General features: G+C 52.7%; 2 protein-coding genes across 2 annotated transcripts in view; both read right to left on the minus strand.

Moving 5' to 3' along the window:
* Positions 1–4223, minus strand: part of APBB3 (amyloid beta precursor protein binding family B member 3) — a 4483-nt gene extending 260 nt beyond the window's left edge. The window contains exons 1-12 of the mRNA XM_057377683.1: positions 4131–4223; positions 2999–3189; positions 2577–2653; positions 2264–2321; positions 1942–2082; positions 1466–1593; positions 1345–1350; positions 1147–1261; positions 974–1061; positions 735–818; positions 205–608; positions 2–97 (exon numbers count right to left, since the gene is read on the minus strand). Of these exons, the coding sequence (XP_057233666.1) occupies positions 2–97; positions 205–608; positions 735–818; positions 974–1061; positions 1147–1261; positions 1345–1350; positions 1466–1593; positions 1942–2082; positions 2264–2321; positions 2577–2653; positions 2999–3189; positions 4131–4179 (1437 nt within the window). The 5' untranslated portion in view covers positions 4180–4223. The remainder of the gene's footprint in view (position 1; positions 98–204; positions 609–734; positions 819–973; positions 1062–1146; positions 1262–1344; positions 1351–1465; positions 1594–1941; positions 2083–2263; positions 2322–2576; positions 2654–2998; positions 3190–4130) is intronic.
* Positions 4224–10080: 5857 nt separating this feature from the next.
* LOC130580300 (histidine--tRNA ligase, cytoplasmic) lies at positions 10081–25060 on the minus strand. The gene is made up of 13 exons (XM_057377706.1): positions 24945–25060; positions 24146–24235; positions 22370–22489; positions 22120–22215; positions 21291–21416; positions 19176–19283; positions 17422–17520; positions 14525–14618; positions 14285–14412; positions 13959–14201; positions 12718–12834; positions 11282–11428; positions 10081–10583 (listed from the first exon to the last, which is right to left on the minus strand). The coding sequence occupies exons 1-13, from the start codon at positions 25020–25022 to the stop codon at positions 10527–10529; spliced, it is 1503 nt and encodes a 500-aa protein (XP_057233689.1). The 5' UTR covers positions 25023–25060; the 3' UTR covers positions 10081–10526.
* Between the last annotated feature and the right edge of the window lie 130 nt (positions 25061–25190).

A 25190-nucleotide genomic window follows, 5' to 3' on the forward strand; every position in this document is an offset into this window, starting at 1 on the left:
CGTCCCCCGCGGCCGCCGGCCCGGCCCGTCCCCGGCCTGCCGCGCTCTTCGCCTTCGTCCCCGGCGCGGCAGCCACGAGGCACTTCTGGTACTGCACCTGCGGGGACACGAGGGGCAGCGCGGGGCACACGGCACCGGGGTCAGCCCTCCCGCCCCACGGCTGGGCGCCTCCGCCCGCCCAGCCCCGGTGCCGCCGGTGCTCACCATGCAGGCGGCCTGCACTGCCTCTGAGATGGTGCCGGCGTCGGGCTCGCACCAGAAGGCCGCGCACTGGAAGCGTCGCCCCGTGTCCACGATGAGCGCGAAGGTGTGCGCGTCCCGGCCCACCCCCAGGAAGGTCACGTACCGCACCTGGCACTCCCAGATGTGCGCCGCCTCCTCGGGCTCCTGCGGGGACCCCGCGGGCCCATCCACCCCTGGCCGCCGCCCGGGCAGCTCTGCCGGGGGCAGCGTCCTGCCCGCTCCGGCCACAGCCCCCTGCCCCCTCCCCACCTGCGCCGGGTGCACCCTCATGGCCGTATCGGAAACGTAGATGACTGACGGCGTCCAATTCTCTCGCCCAGGGCTCCTCGTCAACTTCTCGATGGCTTCGTTCAACACATCCATCCCTGGAGAGAGGGACACCCCAGCCCATCGGCCTCGGCTGCGGGCATGGTGCGGGCAGGAGCCGCCCCACGGCTCGGGGATTGGGCTTTCTGGGCGTCCCCCAGCTGCGGGGGAGYAGCTACGCTTACCCATGGCCCTGGGCACGGGCAGGCTACCGATGTACAGYGCCTCGTAGGTCTGCATCGACTGCCTCACCGCTTCTAGGATATCCACTGCCAGGACGGGAGAGGTGGGGCTACCCTTGTGTCCCGCACTGTGTCCCCCCATCCCCAAGGACCTCGGGGAAACAGCCGGACAAGCCAAAGGGCTCAGGCTCAAAGACAGACTGTGAGCCGGGGGAGCAGCCGGCAGTGCTGGGGGACGGTACCTTGCAGAGGCAGATCTTCGGTGGAGATGGGCTCCAGCGTGGCGGCGCGGGGCAGCCTGCTGCTCGCTACGGCTCGCTCGGCCACGATCTGCAACAGACGGGGTCCCGGTGCCTCCCTTCATCCCTGAGACCCCCAGGGCATGCTCACACCCTTCAGGGCCCCTGCATCTCACCTTGGAGCACATTTCATGCAGAGCCTTGGCGATGCCCTTGGCAGGCACATTGCAGTGGAAGACGTGACACTTGAGGACGCASGTGTCCTTGTCACTGGCCACAAAGGCAAAGTCTCTGCAAGGCCACAAGCAAGCCAGTGAGATCCTGACAGAGACAGCCCCCTCCCTGTACTGCCTCCCAGCCCTGTGCCCCCTTACCTGTCCCTGCAGCCATGGTGGCAGTTGGGAGGGAGGAGAGAACAGGTCACTGGTGGGGTGCCTTCCCCCAAGTGGGCGGAGCCACTCCCCTGGCCCCCAGTTTTGCCCTGGTCCCTGGCACCTGCCGTTGTTGCAGCCAACACCCCAGACACGGATGTTGAGGATGGGCTGGCGGTGGATGAGGCTGCGGTCGAGGGGGTCCACCAGGCTCATGGTGTCCTTCTTCAGAATCATCACTAGGTCYTGGCCCTGCAGAGGGGCAGTGGCTTCCTCAGCCTGGCAGACAGCCTGAGTATCCCCAGCACTCAGCCCACGTGTAGGCAAATCCCTGTCCTCCCCCTCAGCCTACTCGAGCCCAACAGTGGGGTGAGGTTCCTTCCCTGCCCTTCTCATGTGTGGGGACCCACCCAGGCACCCTGGCACTGCTCCCAAGGAACATGCCGTTCAGACCCACCTGGGACCCATCACACGGTGTCCTGTGTGGAGAGTTGACTCTGCCACCAGCACTGGTCCCTGCCCCCCTCCAGCATGGTCCATTCTCAGCGGCAGCAGCCCTRGGGTGGGACTGTGCCTGGCAGCACCATCCCAGGCTCTTACCTCACCCTGGTTCTCCGCAGAGCCCTGGCCCTTGCTGTTGGAGAGCTGCTGGATGCAGTTGTTGACGGCGATGCTGCTCTTGCCAGGTGCCAGGTCCTCCTCGGGGATCTCCACCCAGCCCAGGGAGCGCACAGCAAAGCACTGAGCAGAGATACGTGGGGCTGCAGTGCCACGGGCACAGCCACCTCCATGCCGCACCCCTCACTGTGCCAGAGTGGTCACCCCTGCTCTGGCTCCCATCCACGTCCCTGCCAGCTGCCACCCTCCTCCCCTCGTGCCAGCACAGCCCACGATGCGGCAGAGAAGCTGGCAGGTGCGGTACCTTGGAGCCGGGCTCTGCGCTGTGCTGGAAGTCATCTCCATGCCAGGACAGTGAGTGCCTGCAGAGGGATGGGGCAGTGAGGGGAAGCTCCTTCTGTGTGCTCCTGGGTCRCCCAGGGAAGTGTCAGGATGCCCTAGAACTGGCAGACTCCCATGCCACCAGCTGGGAAACATCCCATAGGGGTACCCCAGCATGGTCCTGCTGGTTTCAGCATGGGGGTGCTGCTCTGGAGGGGAKCACCAGGGCCCAGAGCCCAGCACCCAGCGCTGGTCACCCATGGTACCCCACAAACAAAGCACAAGAGTAGCTCTACCTCCGGGACAGTGAAGCCATGGGGCTGGGAATTGGCCTGTCCTTTGCTGAGTGCTTCGCTGCAGGGGCCTGGCATTCCTGGGAGAGAAGAGGAAAGGGGTGAGGGCTGCAAAGGAGTCTGTCAGGAGGCACCAGGTAGGAGCCCTCCCTCCCAGAACAGCAGCAATCTTGTGAGCATCTTGGATAGCCAAGATGAGTCCAACTAGGATGAGCCCCAGGATGGGGCTGGAGCCTTCCAAGGAACTTAATCCCAGACATGAATGGGCTGAGCAGAACTTTGAGGTGACAAAGGTAGGGTGGATTGGTCCAGCCCCCCTTCAAGTGGGGACTGGACCAATCATGCCCAGAGGGCCKTTCAGCAGACTTTTGCCGGGGTGGAATCTAATAACACTAGTGCTTACACCCCCTGCCCACATTCCCTACCCTTCCCTGGAGTGTCTCATCTCCATCAGCCTCCGAGTGCCCTCCTGGGCTGGTGGTGCGTGCAGGGTGCTGCCACTGTGTTGTGCCTGTTGGCACATGCCAGTAATAGGTACCCAGAGAGTCACAGATTTTYCTCCAGCCTGGAGGGAGGTCGGGGTCTGTCTCCAGGCTCTGGTCGCTCCAGAGGTTGTCTGTGCAGAGAGAGTGTGTGAGATACAGGGTGGAGAGGAAGATTCCCCAACTTTCTTGAGGAGCCAACAGCTTTGCCCAGCAGGGAATGGGTCCTGCAGTGGCCTCTGGGTGCGTGGCTGGGCGCACGGCCCACAAGAGGAGCTTGGTGAGGGAACATGGCACGATGCCAGCGAGGCTGCGGTGATGGTGGACCCTGGTGTAGGGAACTGCCTCKCTGGTTCCCCGGCGGGACAGCGGAACCCCGGCGGGGCACAGARGGCAGGGGCAGCCTGGGCCTGGCTGGCCGGGAACCCTTCGGGGCACCCAGGCACGGCCTGCGGCCACCAGACCAGTGCTCCCCTGCCCTCGGCCGGGAAAGGGGCCGGGACAGACGCCAGGGTCCCAGGGGCAGAGCACTGTGCGCCAGGGGCTGCAGCCGGAGGGTGTGGTAGCCGTGGCCCCCGCACCCCCAGTCCTGCGCGGGCACCGACTCGAGCCCGTGGCGCAGCACGGCCGGAGCGAGCCCGGGCCCGCGGGGGTGGCGCGCTCCGACCGGGCGGGGCTGTGGGGCCGGGCGGGGGTCCAGGGGGATGGGAGTCCCGGAGGTGGGAGGCTGGGGGTTCTCCGGGGATGGGGGGACCTACACATGGAGGTGGCCCTGGAGTGGATGAGCTCCCGGCGACCTTGGCGGGGCGGGGAGCGGCGGGGCCGGGCCGGGAGCCGCGGGCCCCGATCAGCACCGCGGACAGCGCCGGGCGCGCCCGCCGCTCGGACCCYGGGGCACGGCCCCGCAACTCGGCCTTGGCACCGCAACCCAACCCCCGCCCCGCAACTCGTCCCCGGTCCCGCAACCCGACACCGGCCCCATAACCCGGCACCGGCCCCTCAACTCATCCCCGCTCCTGCTACCCGCCCCRGAGCCCGCAGGTTGTGTCCGCCCCCCCCTGCCCGCCGCGCTGACCGTCGCAGTTGACCAGGACGATGGCCAGCATGTAGTCCTTGCCCAGCATGGCCTCGGCGCCCACCCGGCGCGGCGCTCCCGCCGCTGCCTGCCCAGGCCCGGACCCGCGGCGGCTGCGGCGGGAGGGGCGGGACAGGGGCGGGCCGGGGGCGGGGGCTGGAGAGAGCCGGGGGGTGTGCGGGGGAATCGCCCTGATGGAGCTGGGGAAGGGGCGGGAGTGTCCGGGGCCCTTGGGGTGTGTCTCGAGGCAGAAAATAGAATCCTGGGGAGGAAAGGGSCTTATGGGGCTGGAAGGCAGGTTTCTGAGCGCGACAACAGAGCCAGGTCAGCTCCTTGTGCCCTCAGGTTCGTTCCCTTCTTCTCCATCCACTCTTAGGGTTCCTCCATTCCCTTCCCTATCACCATCATTCMTCTCCACCCATGCTTATCCCATGTTCAGTCTCCATCCATGCCCAGTTCCGCCCATTCCCCTCTGCCTGTGTCCAGCCCGCATCAGTGAGTGCTGAAAGCACTCGAATGTCCACACCGGTCACCTTCCCCTTCTCACCAGGGGCCAAGAGCTCTGCATCTCCAGTTTGATACTTTTTTCCATTCTACCCAGAGTGGACAGTCCTGGTTAATGCTCAGTACACAGGGCCAGAAGCTCTGGAGATATTTGTTGTACTCCTGAATTCCCCCATAGAGCTTCTTGAGTACTGCTCAGAACAAAGTCCTTCCAAGATACAGGTGCCTGATGAAGTATTCTAATATGGTTTGCTATAGGTGGCTTGTCCAGAGAGTCCATCGTGGTATTTTAAGCTTTTCTTCTTCAGAGCCAGAAGTTGGTAGTCCTGCATACAGCCCTGGAGCCTCCCATGCCACCTCAACTGCCCTGCTCCTTTTCACTAGGTCATCCACAGAGCTCACAAGTTTTTGCAAGTGCAGAATGAATTTTTCATGCTTGATCCCTGTCTTTCAGTGAGGCATTGCCTCTTCTCTTGGCCTCATTCATGCATTCCGTGGGCTAACATGCCCCTGATTTTGTGACACTTTCCTCTCCTATATACCTGGCCTGAGAACAGCAGCAGCTCCATAACCCAACTTTGCAGTTGTCCACAATAATTTCTGCTCCTATTGGGCCACTGCTTTTTTTTTGGATACAGGCTTTTACTTCTGTATCTGTCCAGAGCTAGTCAGATTTCTCACACTTGATTCAAGCACYGTGTCCTTGGGACATTATTTGCCTGACTCAACCCAACACAGCAGAGCAGGGGAGGCTCATGTGTCTGAGGGGTCACAGGGCTCACCTTGACTTCTGCTTTSCCCAGACTTCTACCTTTCCCAGTTTCCAGGAGTGAGCTCACCCCTASCAGGAACAAGCTTATTATGGTGACTCATAGCACTCTGGTATCCTCTGCTGCATGTGTCTCTTTGTCCTTATCTCAATACGCATTTCAATTCCAAAAAMCACACTCAGCTGATCAGACGGGAGGCAAAAACCCCAACACAAACTGGTCCCACTCCTCTTCTGGCTCATCCAAGTCYAATAAGGTGAAGGCAAATCTCTCCTGGCAGTCATGAAGCTTAAGGGCAATGATGGACCCTGTGCTGTTAGACTTACAGCAAGAGAGAAGATCTTGATGCAGAGTAGAACCTATGGATTGTATGAAATGTCATATGGGATGTTTCAAGGAATAGGCATCAATAGGAATAGGAAGGGGAAAGGGAGGGACTGGGGGAGGAACAAGCATAGAAAAATAGAAAGATAGGAAATGTTTTGGTGGTGTGTAGGCAGTGGTAGATATTCTTGCCTCCCTCAGCAGCATCTTTCAGCACTGCAGTCTGTCCTAGACCCTCATTAAATCATATTTATTCTGTTCAGTGGTTATCCCAGTTCAGAGATGCCTGGGCAACAGTGGGGAAGCTTTTTGGTTGCTCACAGGAGGAAAAGGAGAAGGAAAGCCTACACCCATTATTTCTCAGGGAAAGTTATGAGACATCTTGTAATTCTGCAACTTTAATAATTTTCTGCTGTTGGCTCTGAAGAATGAGAGATCTGGGCTTGGTTTGRTTTGATTTGTGCTTGAAGGAGAAGTATGGTGTTATTTTTGGTGCTGGGTTAGAAACAAAAACTCTCTGCTGGCCTGAATAATGAAATCCTGTAGAAGGGGGATAAGATTTCTCCSTGTAAAGACTGGATTTTATCTTCCTAGCACAATCATCAGCTAGATCTGTTCACAACAGAAGGGGGAATCTCTCAGCCCTTCTGACACTTTGCTCAAAAAGAGAAAAAGCATCTCAGATGGCTTCCTTGGAGCAGTCTGGGTTCTGAGATGTGTCASTTACAGATTAAAAGACCCTTAAAGAAGCTCTTTAGTGTCATGAAAACACTCCATAGCTGAAACCAGATTCAGACCCCATCAGGTCCAGCTCAGTTTTATGTAGGACAACAAAATAGATAACTTGACTCATACCTAGATCTTTTGTACATGCCGTATTTCCAGGGGATAAACATACAAGGTTTCTCTTTGCCCTGCTCCTGAGACAAAAGACAGAATCTCCTTCAAAGAAATTACCCACTTCCCATCAGGTAATTTGTCTGGTGCATGTCTTAATTCACTCCGGAGAAGGAGGTTTCTGATGTGACAGATCAACAGTTTTCAGGTWATGAAAACCCTTCATAAAAGAAATAAAGTGAAGTATTAGGTATCGATTCAATTTTTCCACTACCTTCCTCCCAGCTATTGGAAAACCAAGATCATGCTCTGCAACCCCGATTCAGTTATCTGTAGTTATCAAATATACCTGTCCCAACATCCTACCTGGCAGAAAAAAAACTCCCCAGTTTAAGCTGTTTCTCTGCTCCCACCATCACTTATTTCTACCTCAGTTGTGCAAGTCAAGCAGAGGGGAAAGGGACAGGCCACAAGATGTGCGCCAAGACAGGTCAAAATCAACTCCCTTAACCTATGGAATAAAGACTTTGAAATGCAGAAAAAATCCCGGAGTATCACACTTGAAATGGGAATCCATTTGAAACTGTAATTCCAATAAGCTTTTTTTTTTTTTTTCTGTTTTACTTTTTTTTTTTTTTTTTTTTTTTTTGTTATTTGCACTGGATTTAATTGGTACATGCAGTTCCATGCCATATCCCAGAGAGTTTTCTGGAGCACTGCCTCTTCTATAAGTTTTTTAAGAAATGCTATTAATATCCTCTGATCATTTCACACCTCTCTTATAATACAGAGTGCAGAAGTATCCATAGTTTCCGTTTCTCAAGCTGCTTCACACACACTCAGATAACACATTTAAATTTTGCTGTCACCCACTGCTAATTCATCTCAGAAAGCCCGGGGGTGGGGACTGAGGATGAGGAAATCAATTYCCAGCCAATTTGAAGCACACAGACCCTGGAACACAATTAATTAATATGAGGAACCRGTATTTCTCAAAGAAACTTAAAATCAGCAGCTAAAATATTGAATGTTAGTAACAGTAAATGCTGCTCTTGACTTCATCTAATTTCTTGGAGACAGTTCTGGTGCTTCTCAGAACCAGCACCTCAGGCYACCAAACAGCTTCAGCTACATCATTCGTGGAGGAATTAGTCAGAACTTTGCAACTGTAACCGCTGCATCACCAGGGCAAATTGGCTGTTTTCCTTTGCTAATTCACAGGATTCCTTCTAGTGATGTGAAATCATATCAAGAGGTTCTAAGCATATTTTTACTGCTTTAAACTAAAATCAAAATGACCTCAATTGCTGCAATACTGCTCCCTTTTTAATTAGTTCCACCACTGAATAGTTATGATGAGTAAAGACTTGAGGTACGTGTGAAAAAACCTTAGGCTATGTACCCGGTGTAGATATATGGGGGGAAATAGTGCATCAACATCAAACTTCAGCTACAGAAMTACTGTTTGTCATCATTTAAACCAGATAAGTGCCCGGGGTTATTACTTAACCTTTTAATAAGAGCACTATTTAGTTTTCTAGGTTGAAGACTATGCAATACACTTATATTCAGCAGTTTATGAACAGGAAGTTCCACTGGCCACTCTGTCCTAAGCCTGTACCTTTGCACTGCCTTGCCTTTCATCCCCTCCCTTGCATTMCATTGATTATGCCTCCCTTGTCTTCCCCTCCCTTGCCTTACCTGACAAAGCTATCACTTGCCTTATTCACTATTCCCTTGCTTTCTCTTCCTGACCCCTTCCTTGCCTTCTCCTCCCATACTTTGATTTGCCTTCCTTCACCTTGCTGTACCAACCTCTCCCTTGCCTGCCTGTTCCTTGCCTTGTTTCACCGACCACTTCCTGGCCTTGCCTGGRGGGAGGTAGGGCAAGACAAGACAAAGTGAGGGAGGTTTAGGCTGCGGGATACTGGTTYTCACTGCACTATCTTCCTTTTGGCTCCAGCCCTACAGTGATTTCAGCTCCAGACCCACAAGCTTTATTTCMCCGCCTGCTCTGCTGCTTCAGSTTCAGCGCATCATCTTTCCACAGCCGCTGTTTGAAGCTGCTCCTGGTTGTCAGGGCAGAATCTTCATTTTGGCTCCAGTTCTCTTCGGTCTCAGGGCCAGCACTGCAGCCACTACTCTCAGGCCACAGTGATTTTGACTCCAATCTCGGCCCGCCTTTCTTCTCCTCGYCCAACCACAGCCGCTCTTTCAATCCGCCGCGTCCCGCCAAGCTCTGCCCCCTCAGTCACCGCCCCGTCCCTCAGCTCGGTCCCGCCCCGCCGTTCAACCGAGGCGCCGCTCCTGCCGCCGCCGCTTCGGGAGCCGGCGGAGCCGCGGTCTCACTGTGGCAGCCCCCGGCAGACGCTTTTGGGGCCCGGGAAGGGGTCGGCGGGGGCTCCCCGTTCAGGTCTCGGCCGGGAGKTGTCCCGGGGGAAGGAGCGGGCGCGATGCGCAGCGGCGGAGCCGGACCTGAGGGGACAGCGGGGAGCGTAGAGATGAGCGGGGCGGGAACAGGCGGCCCGGGATTGGCTGGGCCGGGCACGCCCTCGGGCTGTGATTGGCCGGGTCCGGCCGCGCGGTGCTGGCAGAGGGTATAAATGGGGCGCGCAGGAGGAGGCGGGAGGGGGGGTTAGCTCGATGAGGCGAGCGCCGCTGAAGCGATGGGAGCCCCGCCGCTGCTGAACCGTGAGCGGGTGAACCGGGGAAGGACCACCGCGGCTGTCTGGGCCGTGCCCTAGGGCGGGCGGCGTCCCGTGACGGCGGTGCTAGCCTGGCTGTCGATGCCCGGAGAGGGAGCCGCTCCGTCCCGCCCTCTGAGCCCCGCGGTGGCCGGTCAGCGGGAGCGCTGGCTCGGATGCGCGGCGGGAGACCCGGCCGCTGCTCAGAGGCATGGGGGTTCCCCCGAGTAAGGGCAGAGGGATGCGACCTCACAGGGGTCTAGAGCTGGCCAAGGCAATAAAGTTGTTTTATTCTGTTACTATTACTTTATTCTACTTTTCTCTTACCTTATTCGGGAGGGGTAGACAAGGCATGACTAGCGAGCCGTTGCTTTTCCCTCCCCTGCCTTGTTCTGTCTCTGCCTCCTTGTTCTACCCTTGCCTAGCCCTTTCTTACCTTGCTTTCCCTGCCCCTCCCTTGTCGTGTCTTGGCCTTTTATGCACACAAAAGGTGCATAGTTTCTTTATTAATGTCTAACTGTTGTTGAGGGAGCCATGGGTTTAGAAACGGATCTCGTTTGGGGACATCAGGGAAATGTATGGCTCAGCAACTAAGGGGGCTGGTGAGCACCCCAAGACTCYCCTCAGGAGATTGGTGGACCTGTTCCACCTGTGACTGGGAGGTCACTCATAGAGCTCCAGCCGGCTGTCGGGGTTTGGCTCCACCCCTGTCACAGAGGCAGGAGAAAACATCACAGTTTTAGAAACATCTACCATGACCTTTAAAAGCAGCTCTGGCTCAACGAGGCAGGTGAGCAAATCCCTGCCTCGAGCAGCAAGCAGAGACAGGAGTCACAGCAGGGGACAGATATTTAATACATTTCTGGGAGCAGCGCCATTACATGTTGCTGAGGATAAGGTCACCCCCTGCAGCCARAGCAGAAAGATGGGCTGGGCTGGTTATTCAAAACGACAGGAACAAGAAGCTGCAGCCAACCCCCCAGGATCTGCTGCCAGCATGGGGCTCCATGGGTCGCTGCAGCAGACGTGGGGCTGGCATCTGCCARAACCACTTCCACATCTTTCCAGCGACATTCTCAAGAGCCAGGGCATGGCACAGGAGTCAGTGCAACCCCTTTGCTCCCGCCAGGGAAGGGAGGGCATAAGACAAGAATAAATGCAGCYTTCAAAGTCACCCAACATCCCACCCACTGCTGCACAGCCTGGTGAAGGCATTTACAGAAGGAAATTTGTCCGCTGGATTCCAACAAAGGAGTAGATGCATCCAAAGGGGTTTATCACTGACTTGTTCGTATTCTGATCTCCTCCACCAGGCTCTCCCTGCGAACATTGACCTACACAGGGGGAGCAAAAAGTTGCTTCAATAGAACTCCAGCAGCTTGACACATCACCACAGTCATGGCCCWGTGTCTCAGGAGGTCACACCAAGGTGTCACCAGTCCCTTTAGAGGGATCAAGTGGGCTGTAGCAGCCACAGAGCTGAACCTGTAAGAACAGGCACCTGCCAGCAACCCAAATAACCCCTCTCCTCTCCTGCACAACGATTATAAGAATGATGCTCTTCCCATTGATTTCCTATTGGTTCCAAAGCCACTGATCTATGCAGTAATCTAGCCAGTGATTAAATCCAGTGCTGCTTATTTTGCAAATCTGTCCTGAGATAATAGGGACAGAGCAGCTCCGCAGTTCAGGGCTAACCAAATTCTGCTCAGTCTCACTCATTCCAAGAGGGCACCTCCAGGACTTTCATCAATGGTCCCATGTCATGGACTGAAAGCCTGAGCAGCCATGCAGGCCACTGAATCACCCCCCATGCTCCACGCTCCTGATCTCAGGAGTTCAAGGAGGCCACATGATGGGAAACTCTCCAGAACTTGAGACATCAGCATTTGATGGCTCCATGAAGCTGCATGGGGCAAGRAACTGGAATATGGGGTGTTAAAGAAGTTGTTGGAAAGGCCACAGGGTCTGGAGGGCTGGGCTGAAGGATAATATAGCCAACCCCACCACAGCAAGCTGCCACAGGCCATACCTCCTCCCTGCTTGCCACGATCCGCAGCTTGACGACTCCATCTTTGAGCTCCTGCTCACCCACAATGGCGACAAGAGGGATGCCTGTCTCYTCACAGTACTGCAGCTGATTCAGCAGCTTGGGGTTCTTCTTGTACAGCATCTCTGCCTGGGAGAAAGCCAGAGCACACCACCAYCATAAACTGGGACATATCACTCGACACTTCCAACCAGGCACTGCTGGGCCAGTCTGGTGAGTGTGAGCTTGTGTGGTGGGGAGAGGATGGACTCAGAGAAGGCTGAGCCCTAGGTCCAACAAGRCTAAGTACTGGGTCCTGCACATGGGCCACAAAATGCCWTGAAATGCTYCAGGCTGGSGGCAGAATGGCTGAAAKGTGCCTYGYRGAARAGGACCTGGGKGTRCTGTTTGACAGCAGCTGGACATAAAGTCCAGGTGTATCCAAGTGGGCAAGAAGGCACCTGGCTTGTACCAGCTTCAGAGTCCATCAGGACCAGGGCAGTGACAATCCCTCTGTGCCGAGCACTGGTGAGGTCACACCTCAAATCTCATGTCCACTTCTTCGTCCCTCATGGCAAGAAAGACACTGAGGGGCTGGAGCATGTCCAGAGAGGGGAACAGAGCTGGGGAAAGGTCTGGAGCACAAGCCCGATGAGGAGCAGCTGGGGAAATTGGGAGGACTCAGCCTAGAGAAAAGAAGGCTCAGGGGGAACCTTCTCACTCTCCACAACTCCCTGACAGGAGCATGGGGCCAGGTGGGGGTCAGGCTCTTTGCCCATGTAACAGGTGACAGGACAAATGGAAATGGCCTCAAATTGAGCCAGGGGAAGCTCAGGCATTGGCACAGGCTGCCCAAGGAGCACCTGTGACATCCCTGGAGTGATATAGCAGACATGTGCATGTGGGACATGGGGACATGGTTTAGTGGTGACCTTGGCAGCACTGGGTGAATGGTTGGACTCAATGGCTCTTTCCAACCTACATGATTCCAAGATTATGCCAATGATTATGCTATACAGCTCAAAGGTCCTCAAAAGACACTGCTTATCCTGGGAATCAGGCCATTAACCCTAGCCAGTGTMATCTGGGGTGTCCCTACAGGCCAGGAGCCCAGCGGAGCACCCAGGCATTCCTCTCCCCTCAGTGAGGCAGTCCACAGCAGGCAGGGAGCAGGGCCTTGCTGCCTGCTTTGGGAATCTGTCCTGAGATAAGGCACAGAGCAGTCCTTGCAGTTACAGGGCTAACCGAGTCCTGCTGCCCAGCCCTTCATGGAGAGCCCRTGATTTGGGACACTGGGAAGAGGAAGGCTCCATTCAGAAAGGCAGTCTGCTCCCCACATGTTCCCTGTAACTCCTTCCAAAAGCAAAGCCAGCTCTGGTGCATTCCTGGCACAGAGAGTGAATCAGGCAGCTCTTGACTTTGCCATCACCCAGTCATACCTTGATTCCAGCATCCCACAATTCGGAGATGAGCTTCAGTCGCTCTTCAAGGAGCTTCTTTTGGGCAGAGGCCACCAGCACCTGTGTCTCCGTTGTCCTGATCTTTTCCTCAGAGGCCTAAAGAGGGGACAAGACTCAAAAGATGGCACAGACATACCAAGATACCTGAAATTCTATGAGCAGGAAGGATCACCACCCAGCTCCATCAACCTAGTAATGAAGAGCATTGGGCTCAGAAAGATCAAGAGAATAAATTCAGAGTCAGGGAGGTCCCACAGACCACATCCTAGAGCAGAATCTCATTTTCTGCAGTTATTCCATGATTGRTGCCTAACACAGCTTCCCCACCTGTTTCTCCATACCCAAGGGCCTCCTAAATATCTGCTCCAATCAGCTCAGGAGCAGCACACCAGGAGAAGGAGGACACAGGCAGCTGCCTGCTCTACAGCTGAGCTGCTACCAATGGGTTAAACAGCAGCAAGCTGAGATGCTCTACCAGCCCCTGTGGCAGACACTGCATACTCCAAGTGGCATTTTCCTGCTGCCTTCCTGAAGGGAGAAGCCTTTAAAAGGTCACCTGCAAAGGAACAAACCTGGCCAGGGCTGGAGGTGGTGGGGGTGGAATTCAGGTTCTATTTAGAAATTCCAGTTGTGTCTGACTGCCAAGAGAGAACCAACACCAGACTTCTAGGGGAGAGGAACAYGTGGCCACATTTTGGGAGCTTACAAACACCTATTGATTGGGATGGAGAACAGTACAACTTCAAAGAGGCGGAAAAGGAAAAAGCTATCTGGGAAACCTCTAGAGGCAGTGAACTTCCTGCCCTGGAACATGTACTCTCTGTCTGGTCTTTGTAGTGCCATAAGCAARAAAAACAGATGTGTGAAGCTGCTGCCTTGCCTTGCAGAACAATGCTGCCTTGCTGAGGAGGACATGGGCTCACATGGATGCCTAGTGCAGTGGGAAACAGTAAGTTACCTGCCCTGGGTACCTGATAATGCTAGGGATTAAAGCTGCAGCTGGAGAAGCCATGTCTGAGGGCTGTGGGAAGAAGGRTTTTGTCCTCAGATATCACTGGGCAGACCAGGGAGAATGAAATGATATCCTGGTTCTGACTCCTGGCGCAGAGCACAGCAGAGGCCTGGCTGGCTCCTCCAAATTCTGAGGCAAGGAACACTCACAACACCATCTGCTGGAGTGGGGGATTAACCATCCTTAGCTGAACAGCAAAGGCACCCACCTCCAGTCTCTGCTCCAGGATGGAGAAGATGCGCTCGATGCCAATGCTGACCCCCACACACGGCACCTTCCGGCCCTTGGGATCAAACATCCCCACCAGCCCGTCATAGCGGCCACCTCCAGCCACGCTCCCGACGCTGACCGGCTCCTCCACGTGCTCGTTCTCCTGATGCAGCAGCACAGCCTCAAAGATCACCCCCGTGTAATAGTCCAGGCCCCGTGCCAGGCTCAGGTCRAAGGAGATCTGCAGGGCACAAGGGCAGCCCCRTCACKGGSTGCTCAGGGGCCACAAAGGCAGCACCCCCTCCTGCCCCCACACCTCCTCACCTTCCCTGTGATGCCAAACAAGGTCAGGTACTCAAACAGCAGCTTCATGTCCTCCAGCCCCTCCTTGGCCAGCTTGTTCTGGGACAGCTTTGGGTCCTGGAGAAGCTGCTCAATCAGGTCCAGCCCACCTGTGGGAACCAGCCATGCCTCAGCTGTGCCAGGGCAGCAGCACCCACCACAGGGCCCCGGCCAGCCCGGTGTGTGCCCTGCACCCTCCATCCCCAGCCCAGAAGAACTCACCATGGAGCTGCACATACTCCCCAATGCGATCTGCAGCCTCGGGAGAGAGCCCCTTCTCTCCCACCATCTCACTCCTCACTTCTTCCCAAGGCACCTGTGAGGGGAGAGAAGGACATCAGCCACTGCACCAAGGACATGGGCTCTCCTGTGCATGGCAGAATCCTGTTATCATGCTTAGAAGGTGCATGAGAAAAGTAGCAGTTCACAGATCCCAGCCACGTGTGCACAACTCCATTTCTTGTACCTCTGCACAGCCTGTTTGTATTCCAACCCTACAAAAATACTTTCAGTTTGATTTCTGGCCAGAATCGAACATCAGCACTGTATAACCATGTTGTGGCTTATGGGATCTTTTGTTTCCTTTCATGGGAATTTTTCTTTCCCATTTTTGTTGCTGGGATACACTGATTGCCAGGTCATCCTTTTGATGGCAGGGCGATTAGTAAAGACAATAGAACCTACACCCCACCCAAACGACCTACACCCCACCCAAACGACCTTGCTAAGTACTGGGAGGGGGTGGGTGTGGGTGTGGTGGTGGCGGGTAACTATATATACTGCCCCGCTTGGCTCAGAGAGGGGTTGGCCTGCTACCTGTGGAGCAGAGCTAGACTGCTCTTTGGTTCCTGTTTTTGCTGCACTGTGATCTTCTGTCTCGATCTGAGCCAGCCGGGACCTGCGCCACAGCGCTCCTGCAGCCACCGGGGAATCAGGTGAGCATCTCTGTGTGAGGCTATCACTGGGTTTGTGGCTGGGCTGGTTGTTGCTATTGTTGTTATTACTTATTTTCACTTTGTTATACATATTAATAAAACTGTTATTCCCTTTCCCCCATACTCTTGCCTGAAAGCCCGTGGTTTTTTTCCAAAGCTATAATAAGTCAGAGGGAAGGGGGGGTCATATCCACCACTCCAAGGAGGGGGTCCCTGCCTTTATTGGCAAAACACCTGTCTTTCAAACCAAGACAAAYCACCWAGTCTGAGAGCCATCTTACTGCTGTGGTTTCCCTGGTCAGGTACTTAGTGGGAACCACTCAGGAAACTGTTGCTTGTCAGGGAATCATCTGAAAGGTGTGAGGTGTTTGGGTAATGAAAATACACAGGGTAAGCATAATATGCTGCTGTCTTGCCACTGACCAAGGGGTCAAAGAGAACCAGAGTCTTGATCACATCCGGCTGCACAGAGAAAAACCACAAGGAAATAATCCCATTACAAAGAAGCCCAATGCTCTTTTCCTATTGCTTTTCCATGCATACACAGCCCCAAACCCCACACTTTGGTCATGCCTGTGCAATGGATCTCTGCTAAAAGGGCTGTGAGACTTTCCCCAGTTGACTTCATTTGACTATCCAATGAGGCCTCCACATGAAAAGGTAGTTCAACCTTCAATGAAATGAGACACAAGCTCCTGTGTTCAGCAGGGTTTAACAAGAAGGTTAGGAGCACTCTTTGAGGCAATCAGCACATCGTGTCCTCCACATGAATCTGAATACAGAAACTGACCTCCAACCTCTACTTCAGATCCCAAACCAAGAAATCTGAAGCTTTAGATTGCTTTTCATTTTAAGGTTCCTTTTCCTTAGCTATGAAAGGAGGACTGTATACACACTTAGAGACTGATATCGAGCATCTTTATCTGACTAGGGCCTACAGCCAAGACAAACAGCTGCAAAGAACAAGTTGTCCCTATTCTGGCACCTTTCCCTCCTCCCAAAAGGCCACAAAATGGCCTGAATCCCTTGGAGACCTTCACAGCAGCCAGGGCTCTTCAGGCAGCTYGCTGAGCCCAAAATCTGAGACTTCCTGGCTCATGTATTAAAGGGGCAGCTGCACATTGAAGGGGCTGTTCTGTGTCACACCAAACCTGGGTAAGCCACACAGACAGCAATTGCTACACACAGCATGATTGATAAAAGCACCTGTGCTGCCAGCCCAASTCAGCAGAGCATGGATGAAATGACCAGAGATCTCTTACTCCTCCTCACTTCCAACCCTCTTCTCTATTTCCAGGGAAAATACACAAACCTCACCCAATGCACCTCAGTTCTCATTGTTGTGTCCATCTCCTGAGGATCCTACACACAGCCAGAGGCACTCACTGTCCAGTGGCACCTGGATCATGCTGGAACTGCCTGGCCAGCAACATGCACAGGCTGCAGACTCTGTGTCCTCATCAGAGACACTGAACATCACATCACCAAATGAGAACAGCACCACCTYGCAAGACAGCAATTATCAACAGGGTCCTGGATAACATGACAATTGTGTCAGCCTACTCACCTGTGCATTTCCATTTTGCTTGGCCCTCTCACCTAAAAAAACTGTCTTACAGACTATCACATGCTGTCACTTATAAGTGCACTGCTCTACTCCTTCACTCTCACAGAGACTTTAGGCTTATGTCACACTCCCCTTGTACCTGAAGTCTGAAATTTTAGTAAGGTTTGATTGGATGATCTCTCAAGATCCCTTCCAATCTGGGCTGTTCTATAATTCCAGGACACAATGTAATTCCTCATACCACCCAACTAAACCTGATGCATTCAAAAAGGCTTTTCMATGCTCTAGCCTAGTTTGGTACAGGTTTTCATGAGCCTGTTTCATAAGCAGCAACACCTTAAGCAGGTGAAGGTTTGGGGTATTGAACTTCCCGTGTGAAGAGCGCTTTTCCCACTGTTCATCAGGACCCAATGGGAAACCAGAGGACAAAAAAAAAAAAAAGAAGATCCACTTTTCCTGTGTGAATGCTGTGCCCTGCATGTATCCCCTCCAGGGAAAGGTGGGAACAACCATTTGATGCTTATCAGCATTTTCCAGCCAATTCTCACGGACCATACTTCATTCACTGAGACTCCAGCAGTAGCAGCAGAACTACAGCTTGGAGCTCCAGCCCATACCTTATCCAGTTTGTCAACGCTGGAGCAGATGGTTCGGAATTTGCTGTCCGGAACCCCACACACTGCAAACATCCCATCGAGGATGCGCCGATCATTGACCTGGGGAAAAGGGAGCAGCACATCAGGAATGACCAACTCAAACAGATGCTCCAGCAGTGTCCTCTTTCTTTCCCTTGTAGTTTTAAACATGGCAGAGAAAAAAGGAGATGTCTGCCAAGGGTTTTTTTTTTGTTATTTGCAATTTCTCTTCTCCATTCTTGGGGATTTTCCCAGATCAGAGCAAATGGCACAATGGCATCTACCAAGCCTGGGCAGAGCCATCACATTTCCTTTTAGAGCCACAGACACCTCACTCAACAGAGAARAAAACCCCATCAGGGCCTATGAGTCCTCTCATGTGGATAAGTAAAAGCAGCTCAGGAACAGACCCACAGCAAAGGAGATGAATTCAGGGCACTATCCTGCACTCTCAGTATAAGAGCAAAGGGACATCTGGCTCTGTTAAAGCCCCCCTAAAGATTTCTTCTTTTATGATAGTATACCGAATTGTGTAGTTTAATTATGCTTTCTAAGAGCACATAATTGAGGTCAAAGGCTCATCTGGATTCAGATGGGTAGTGAGAACATCTACAGCTAGTCAGAAACAAAGAAAACCGCACAGGAATCTGGACTCCTCCAGCATTCACATGAACCATAAAATGCCTGGTGGGAGACAAGAATAATCACAGAAGGTTATTTTGTAGCTCCCCACCGAAGCAGTGTCTTCATCCTCAAAGGCACCACTTTCATCACTGCCCAAATACACTTCATCTCATCCCAGACAGGTTCAAGAGGGGGTACCTGGACCATGCCCCATGGGGCTACAACAGGAACACAACATCCAGCCTGCTGTGCTCACCGACCTGCAGTGCCCAGCAATGGCCCAGCTCTGGGTCCCTCATAGATCCCACTACCCTCCTGTGCATCCAGTTCTCCTGCTCCTGTGCACCCTTCCCATCCTGCCTTACCTACACATCAAATGCCATTTGCTGCCATCCCAAGGGAACAGAGATGTCTGGAAGCAAATAGCACACTCAGCCTACAGCAGGGCACAACTCCCATTTTAGAAAATGCTTCAGGTCCAAAAAGCACTTGGTGGAAAGGCAGGAGTCCACAGGCAACAATACACACACACTGAGCAGATACCCCTGCTAAGCAGACATSAGTAGCTGGGATAAGGGCAGGAATCCTGGACCAGAGCCTGTTTCCCTGTAGGCAGTGAATATGCCAATCACTTGTTTAGAAAGGTATTGGGAAGAAATTTTGTATCACAGSGGTGGTGAGGCCCTGGCACAGGCTGTCCAGACAAGCTGTGACTGCGCCACTCCTGCAAGTGTTCAAGGCCAGGATGGACAGGGCTTGGAGCACCCTGGTCTAGTAAAAGGTGTCCATGCCCATGGCAGGGTAATGGAACTGGATTATATTTAAAGTTCCTTCCAACCCAGATCATTCTATTATTCTAGCTGGGTGCTGGAATTTTGCAAAGGACTGTGGTTAGTTCTGGAGAGAACACCATTGACTGCAGCCTCAGGAAAACTGGTATTCTCAACTCAAGACAAGCCCAAGTGGAGGTCCAAACTTTAGCATAAGGATGCAGAGAGGAGGGATGAACTTCTGGATAAGGCCTTAGAGTGGGAACAGGTGCTGCTGYGTAAAACCACAAGAACAAYGACCATTGCTTCTCACCGTGGCACAGARAACCTGCCCAGTCTCACCTTRATGASRAARTCCCCRAGCTSCAGGTCACTCAGGATCTCRTGCACRATCTTCAGACACTCAGCATCAGGAATCATTGGGTCAAACTGCCCGGCAATGTCAAAGTCCTGGGGGCAGAGAAAAAGGCAGTGAGCAATTCAGCACCCCAGCATGGCTGCAGCAGAACAGCTTCAACTGCTGGTAACAACAGAGTGTGTACAAAAACCAACAGAACTGGGATGTGAGGGAGCACTATCCCATACASACTGGATCCAGAAGGGACAGAATGTGGGTTAGGACCTCTCCCATGGAAGGCAGCAGTGCTCTCATGTCCACTGTATTTTAGAGAGTCTATACACTGTGACCTGCTCCCCTGACACACCAGTTGCTGTGTGACCCTGAAACAGATCCTTGAAAAACAACTGAAAGGAGCAGCAGCAGTAAATAAATAGAGCAAAGGAACCAGAAAGAGGAGGAAAAAACTATTTCTCATTTGTTATGACCTAAACACAGAAGGTTTCGCCTTGGTTATTAGGATGCTTTTTCTAATACACACACCAATTAAGTTAATGATTAGGGAAGGCAAGAGGAGCAAAACCAAAGTTTCAACTGCTGAGACARAAGAAGGAATCAGGAAGCCTGAGTGGTCCCCAGAAAAGATTACCAGATGAACTAGCACATAGAAGAACCCAAAGCCCAACATCAAGATCCTTTAATAGGCTGTTATCCCATGATTGAAAACATCAGTGTTCAGAGAGAAAWAAAACAGAGAAGCTACAAGAGAGCCCTTTTTCAACTCCTGTTTACGAATTTCCAAATGAAAAGTCTTCAGTGAGATCTTGGATACAGAAATAATTTTCATTATGTGGATATATTTCAACAGGACTTCACYAAGCTCTCAAAATAAACCAGGGCATTGGGGGAAGGAAGAGATGGGATCACATAGTTAATTTCTCATCAGCCGAGTGAAAAAAGGGCTGATGCAATCCCTGGGAAAGTTGGGTGAGAAAGTACAGGAAGTACACAGGAAGTCAGGAGAGTGCTGATATTGCTGTAAATGTCACAAATGAAATCTCACAGGAAAAAAAAACCCAGGGGTGGGTGAATAATATTTTTTTTATATKCAGGAAAAGCTCCTAGGCTGAGGARAGAATGAAAACATCTCCAAGGAGAGAAGGTAACAAAGGTAACAGAGCTTGATTTMCGTGGCCTAAGGAGGGGAAGAGTTCTCCAAACATTTCCCAAATGTTTATCTGGGAAATTGGAAGAATACATATYAAGGGATGACAGCTACTGTTGAAAGAGTTGAACTCTTTAAACAGTAAACAAGAGGAAGAAAATAATCAAATACAAATAAGTTTAATCCAGATATTAGAAGATAATTTCTAGCTATCCTAGGAGTGAGATCTTGGAGTAGGAGATGAGACAGGAGGCAACAAMCCCAAGTCATCTGGAAATAGGAATCACCAAACCAAAGCTAGAAGGTATTCCCAGGGGTTGTATAATGAAGTAGGAATATTCTCAAACAAACAAAAAAAAATGTTGTTTGCAATGTGATACCCTGGGGACTGTGTCAATAGAGGAAAGCAAAGCTGCTCCTTGGGGCTACCAGGAGAGAGCCACAAAGGAAATTACTTTGTTATGTTTTTTGTAGCTTGGCCTCTGGGTTTTCCTTTCCTTTGAAGTTAAAATTGACTAAACATGGAATGGAAGTAGCGTATGCTAGAGCCTTGCCTGGTTTGTGTGTCCTGCTAACRCACCCAGAGCTGAACTGCTGCCAGATTTCAGATCAGAAGGAAATTCTTCCCCTCCACCCATCTGGCAAGCACTGTGGGATGGAGCAAGGAGCTGCCCTCCCATACAGGGCCAAGGAGGTGCTACCTGGGGGCTCTGTGACAAAGTTCCACACCAGGTCAGCATGGTGTCACAGCTGCCATGCCCGCTCTCCCACTCTCCAGYTGCCTTTCACACTCATAAGGACACACTAAGGAAAAGATTAGTGGATCTTTCAGAGCTTTCCACAGCCACAGGAAGGGTAACACAGCGTTCAGTCCTGTATTTTGACAGGGCTACATGTCCACAGGTGCTGCCCAGCCCACAGGCTGACTCRGCAGTGTCCCTGCTGCCAAACTCACACACTGGTAGAACTCGCGGTAGCGGCCCCTGGTCATGGCMGGGTTGTCCCTCCTGTACACCTTGGCAATGTGGTAACGTTTGATGTTGGTGATCTTGTTCATCGCCAGATAGCGAGCAAAGGGCACCTGAGACAGAGAGTTAAGGATGGGAACAAGAAGGGATCATCCCCCCAGCTATCAGACACAGGCAGTGCTGGGTGCTCATTGTCTCCCCACCCAGCACCCGCAGGGAAAGAACTGCTAAGAGACAGCTGGACTTATCACAACTCCCCAAGGTCTCCACACATCAGCACTTAGGCTGGATCTCAGCCTCATGTGGGCTGTGTAGTCCAGCAGCCTGGTCTGGGAACCCTGCTTGGGAGAAACCACACTCAGTACAGATCTTCTTTACTTCCCCACACATGAGGCATGAAGCTGTGTCAGGAGAAGATCAGGCTAGGTATTAGGAAAAGGTTCTTTAYCCAGAGGGTGGCTGGGCACTGGRACAGGCTTCCCAAGGAAATGGTMAAGGCACCAAGCCTGACAGASCTCAAGGAGCATTTGGAAAACACTCTCAGACACACGGTTGGAGTGTCCTGTGCAGGGTCAGGAGTTGGACTCAATGATYCTTGGRGTCACTTCCAACTCAGGATATTCCATGATTCTAAGCATTCCTTTACCAAACAGAAGCAATGAACAGTAAGTAACTGAGCAAGGATTCTGCACCCACTGAACCACAMTGCCTGCTCATGCTCTCCCTATCAATTTGGGGTCCTCCCTCCCTCTCAGAACAGCACTGCCCCAAAAGGAAGATAAATGAGACCCCCCAGCACCAGGTGTGGCAGGATACTGTCAGGTCATAGCGCAAGGACAGCAACTCTCCTCCTTGATCTTTCAGATCATAGATGAGCTTCGAGTCTTCACCATATTTCCCTGTCAGTGTCTCCTACAACAAAACAAACAACAAAACAATCAGTACCTTCAGTGACAGGAGATCAGCCCTTGAACACACAGAAAACAAGGAGAGAGAGGGAGAATGCCTAGGAATGGAAGAAGGAAACTCAATCCTCAACACTTTCAATTGTAGGATCCTCACCCACCTTCAGCTCGAACACTGGTGTGTCGATGACTTCGGCTCCGTGGCGCTTGAAGCACGAGATGATGGCATTGAAGACCCTCTCACGGATGGCCATTTGCTTGGGGCCATAGTCCCGTGTGCCCTGGGGTGAAGGAAAGAAAGGAGCAAAAGACACTTTGGGTTAGAAGCATGAAGTGAGAAAGATACCAGAAGTAATATGAAGAAGCTGCCATACACATAACAAAGCCAGAGAGAGCAGGTCCAGACACCAGATATTGGTAAAACTCAGCACTAAAAACACTGGAAAAGATCAGGACAGGGCTCAGACAGAGTCTGCCATGGTCTGCAAAATGAAACCAAAGTCAGGAGGTTCACAATACAGGAAACAAAGGAGGTAAAACAGATCCAACAGTCAGAATTCAGTGCTTTTGAGCCTGACAGTGCAGCCAGGATGTGTCCACAGCTCTGATTCAGACCTATTAGYCAGACCCCTGCCCAGTGAGCCACCCAAAGTTGGAAACAGAGGACAGACATGCTCCAAAGCTGTGGAAAAAAATAGCACCTCTGTAATTTCCAAACAYAGAGAAAAATCATCTTTCAAAAAGCAACATCTGTGAAATATCTATGATTCAGAGGGGTACACTCCCTTTGCATTTATCTGGCATTAAGGATTTATTTCAATGATGACCTTTATGCTCTCACCAACGTATAAATCATTGTTAATTAACTAGACCTCCAACTTTCACTTTCCARGGCCTGGCAGATAGGCAGGAGAAAGCAGAGGCCAGGCACTTCTGACCACCCCCATCCACAGGTCACTCAGGCAGCCTTCAGCTGTCATACAAGCCTGAGCTGGGCTGGAAACTCAGTTGTGTTTCTCTGGCACTCATAGGGCTGCAAAATCCCCTTCTCCACACTTTTAAACAGTGAAATACCCTTTYATTTTCCAGGAGTCACACCACAACTACATTTGACAAAACACATAATAGAGGAAATGGACAAAGGAGACAGTTTCGAGACATTTTGATATTGGTGAGAAGAAACTCTTCACTGCCCAGAGAAGCTGTGGCTGCCTCATCCCTGGAAGTGGCCAAGGCCAGGCTGGATGGGGCTGGGAGCAACCTGGTCTAGTGAAAGGTGACCCTGTGCATGGYAGGGGGTGGAATAAGATGAGCTTTAAGGTCCTTCYAACCCACACCATTCCATGCTTCTGTGATTTCCTATGTCAGTGGCATCACCATAGCCTGGTTTGTTTGTGAGCAATATTGGTAACTGTCTTCATATCACAGCACGGAAGCAGCTGCCAGTAATGAAACATTCAGGTTACAAAGTATTTCAGCAGAAACTGCATTATGGACACTAATCTTAGGAGTCTGGAGACTGAAAAACTATTTGGCAAGGAAGGGTCCTTCCACAACAGGACACAGAAATGCCAGACCTATTCAGTAAATGGGATTACTCAGCTCTTGAGACTCAGGGCACATATGAGCCCTCTTATGCCAGGMAACTACAACAAGGCTTGATTAAAAGGGGATTTTATTTCCTGACCGCACCAGCAGTGGTTAGAATGTCACAGAAGCACCAGGAAGTTTCTAAGGTGRTAGGTATCTGGGTTGAATAATGTCTCTTTTATCCCTCTCCCCCTTGTTGCTAAAAGCGAAAGGGAAAGAGAAATGTGAACAATGGCAGGTGTGTCCATGCTGGAATTTTCTTCATAGATGTGTGGGGGGTGTTGGACGTGTGCATGGGGGGGAAACCTGCATACAGAGAGGCACAGGAGCGTGCTGTTGATAGTTACCTTTGGGGTCTTGAGCACAAACTTGTGTTTCCCCTCATCTTCCCCCAGCTGTGCCTTCATCTCCAGCAGCTTTGCCACTTCCTTTGCAATCTGGGGATGGAACAAGGAGGGAGCTGGGGATAAGACCACCCACCAGACCCAGCTCACAACCTTCCCTAGTACCTTCAGCCTCAGCATTCCCAGTGCGCCCAGACTCCACAACCTCAACACATCCACTATTCCCAGTTTCTCTGCAACCAGAGGGACATTCTCTGCTCCTCTCCAATCCTTCCACTCCTTATTCAGGCACGCCTGTCTCAGCAGCGCAAACACCCCCACCACTCCCTGACTCCCACGACCTTCATTCCCATCCACAGATATCTCCCCATCCCTCTCCCCAGCACCACGAGGTATTGCTACATGCACCTCAGCACTCGCAGTTTGCAGCATCCTCCTCCCAATCCTAACACTCCCAAGCATCCTTCCCTTCAATCTAAGACCAGTATCACCAGCTGTCACTACAAGCCTTCCCTGCATCCTCAGTCCAGCATTCCCATCCTTCCCGACACACCTCTTCCCAGTGCCGCCAGCCCTAGCCCAGTAACCGCTACACCAGTACTCCCAGTTCTCCACAGCACACAACCCCACCCACAGCCCAGCAGCCCCAGCACCCGTGTCCCCAGTATCCCCAAGCCCCTCTCCCTCATCCCAACACCTACCGTGCCCCGGTCCTCATTCCCCGTCCCTCCCAGCACCCCGCTCCCAGTCACACTGCTGCTCCCCCAGCACCGCATTCCCAGGAATCCCCGAGCCCCTGCACCTGGTCAGGATCGGCGTTGTCCTGCTTGAGCCTCCGCACGGTGTCCGCCTGGGCCCGCACCGCCGCCTCCGCCGCCATGGCAGCTCCGCGCCCGCGCCGCGCACGCGCACTGCCCGCCCCGCCGCCGCGCCCACGCCGCGCATGCGCACTGCCGCCACCGGGCGGGCTCCACCGCCGGGAAATAAGARCCGGAGGGTGCGGTTTGGGTTTATTACTGGCGTTTTTGTTTAATATATAAAAATACGG

This window comes from Malurus melanocephalus, unplaced genomic scaffold, assembly GCF_030028575.1.
Source record: "Malurus melanocephalus ecotype Western Australia unplaced genomic scaffold, MMel_1.1 scaffold_321, whole genome shotgun sequence".
NCBI classification, from domain to species: Eukaryota; Metazoa; Chordata; class Aves; order Passeriformes; family Maluridae; genus Malurus; species Malurus melanocephalus.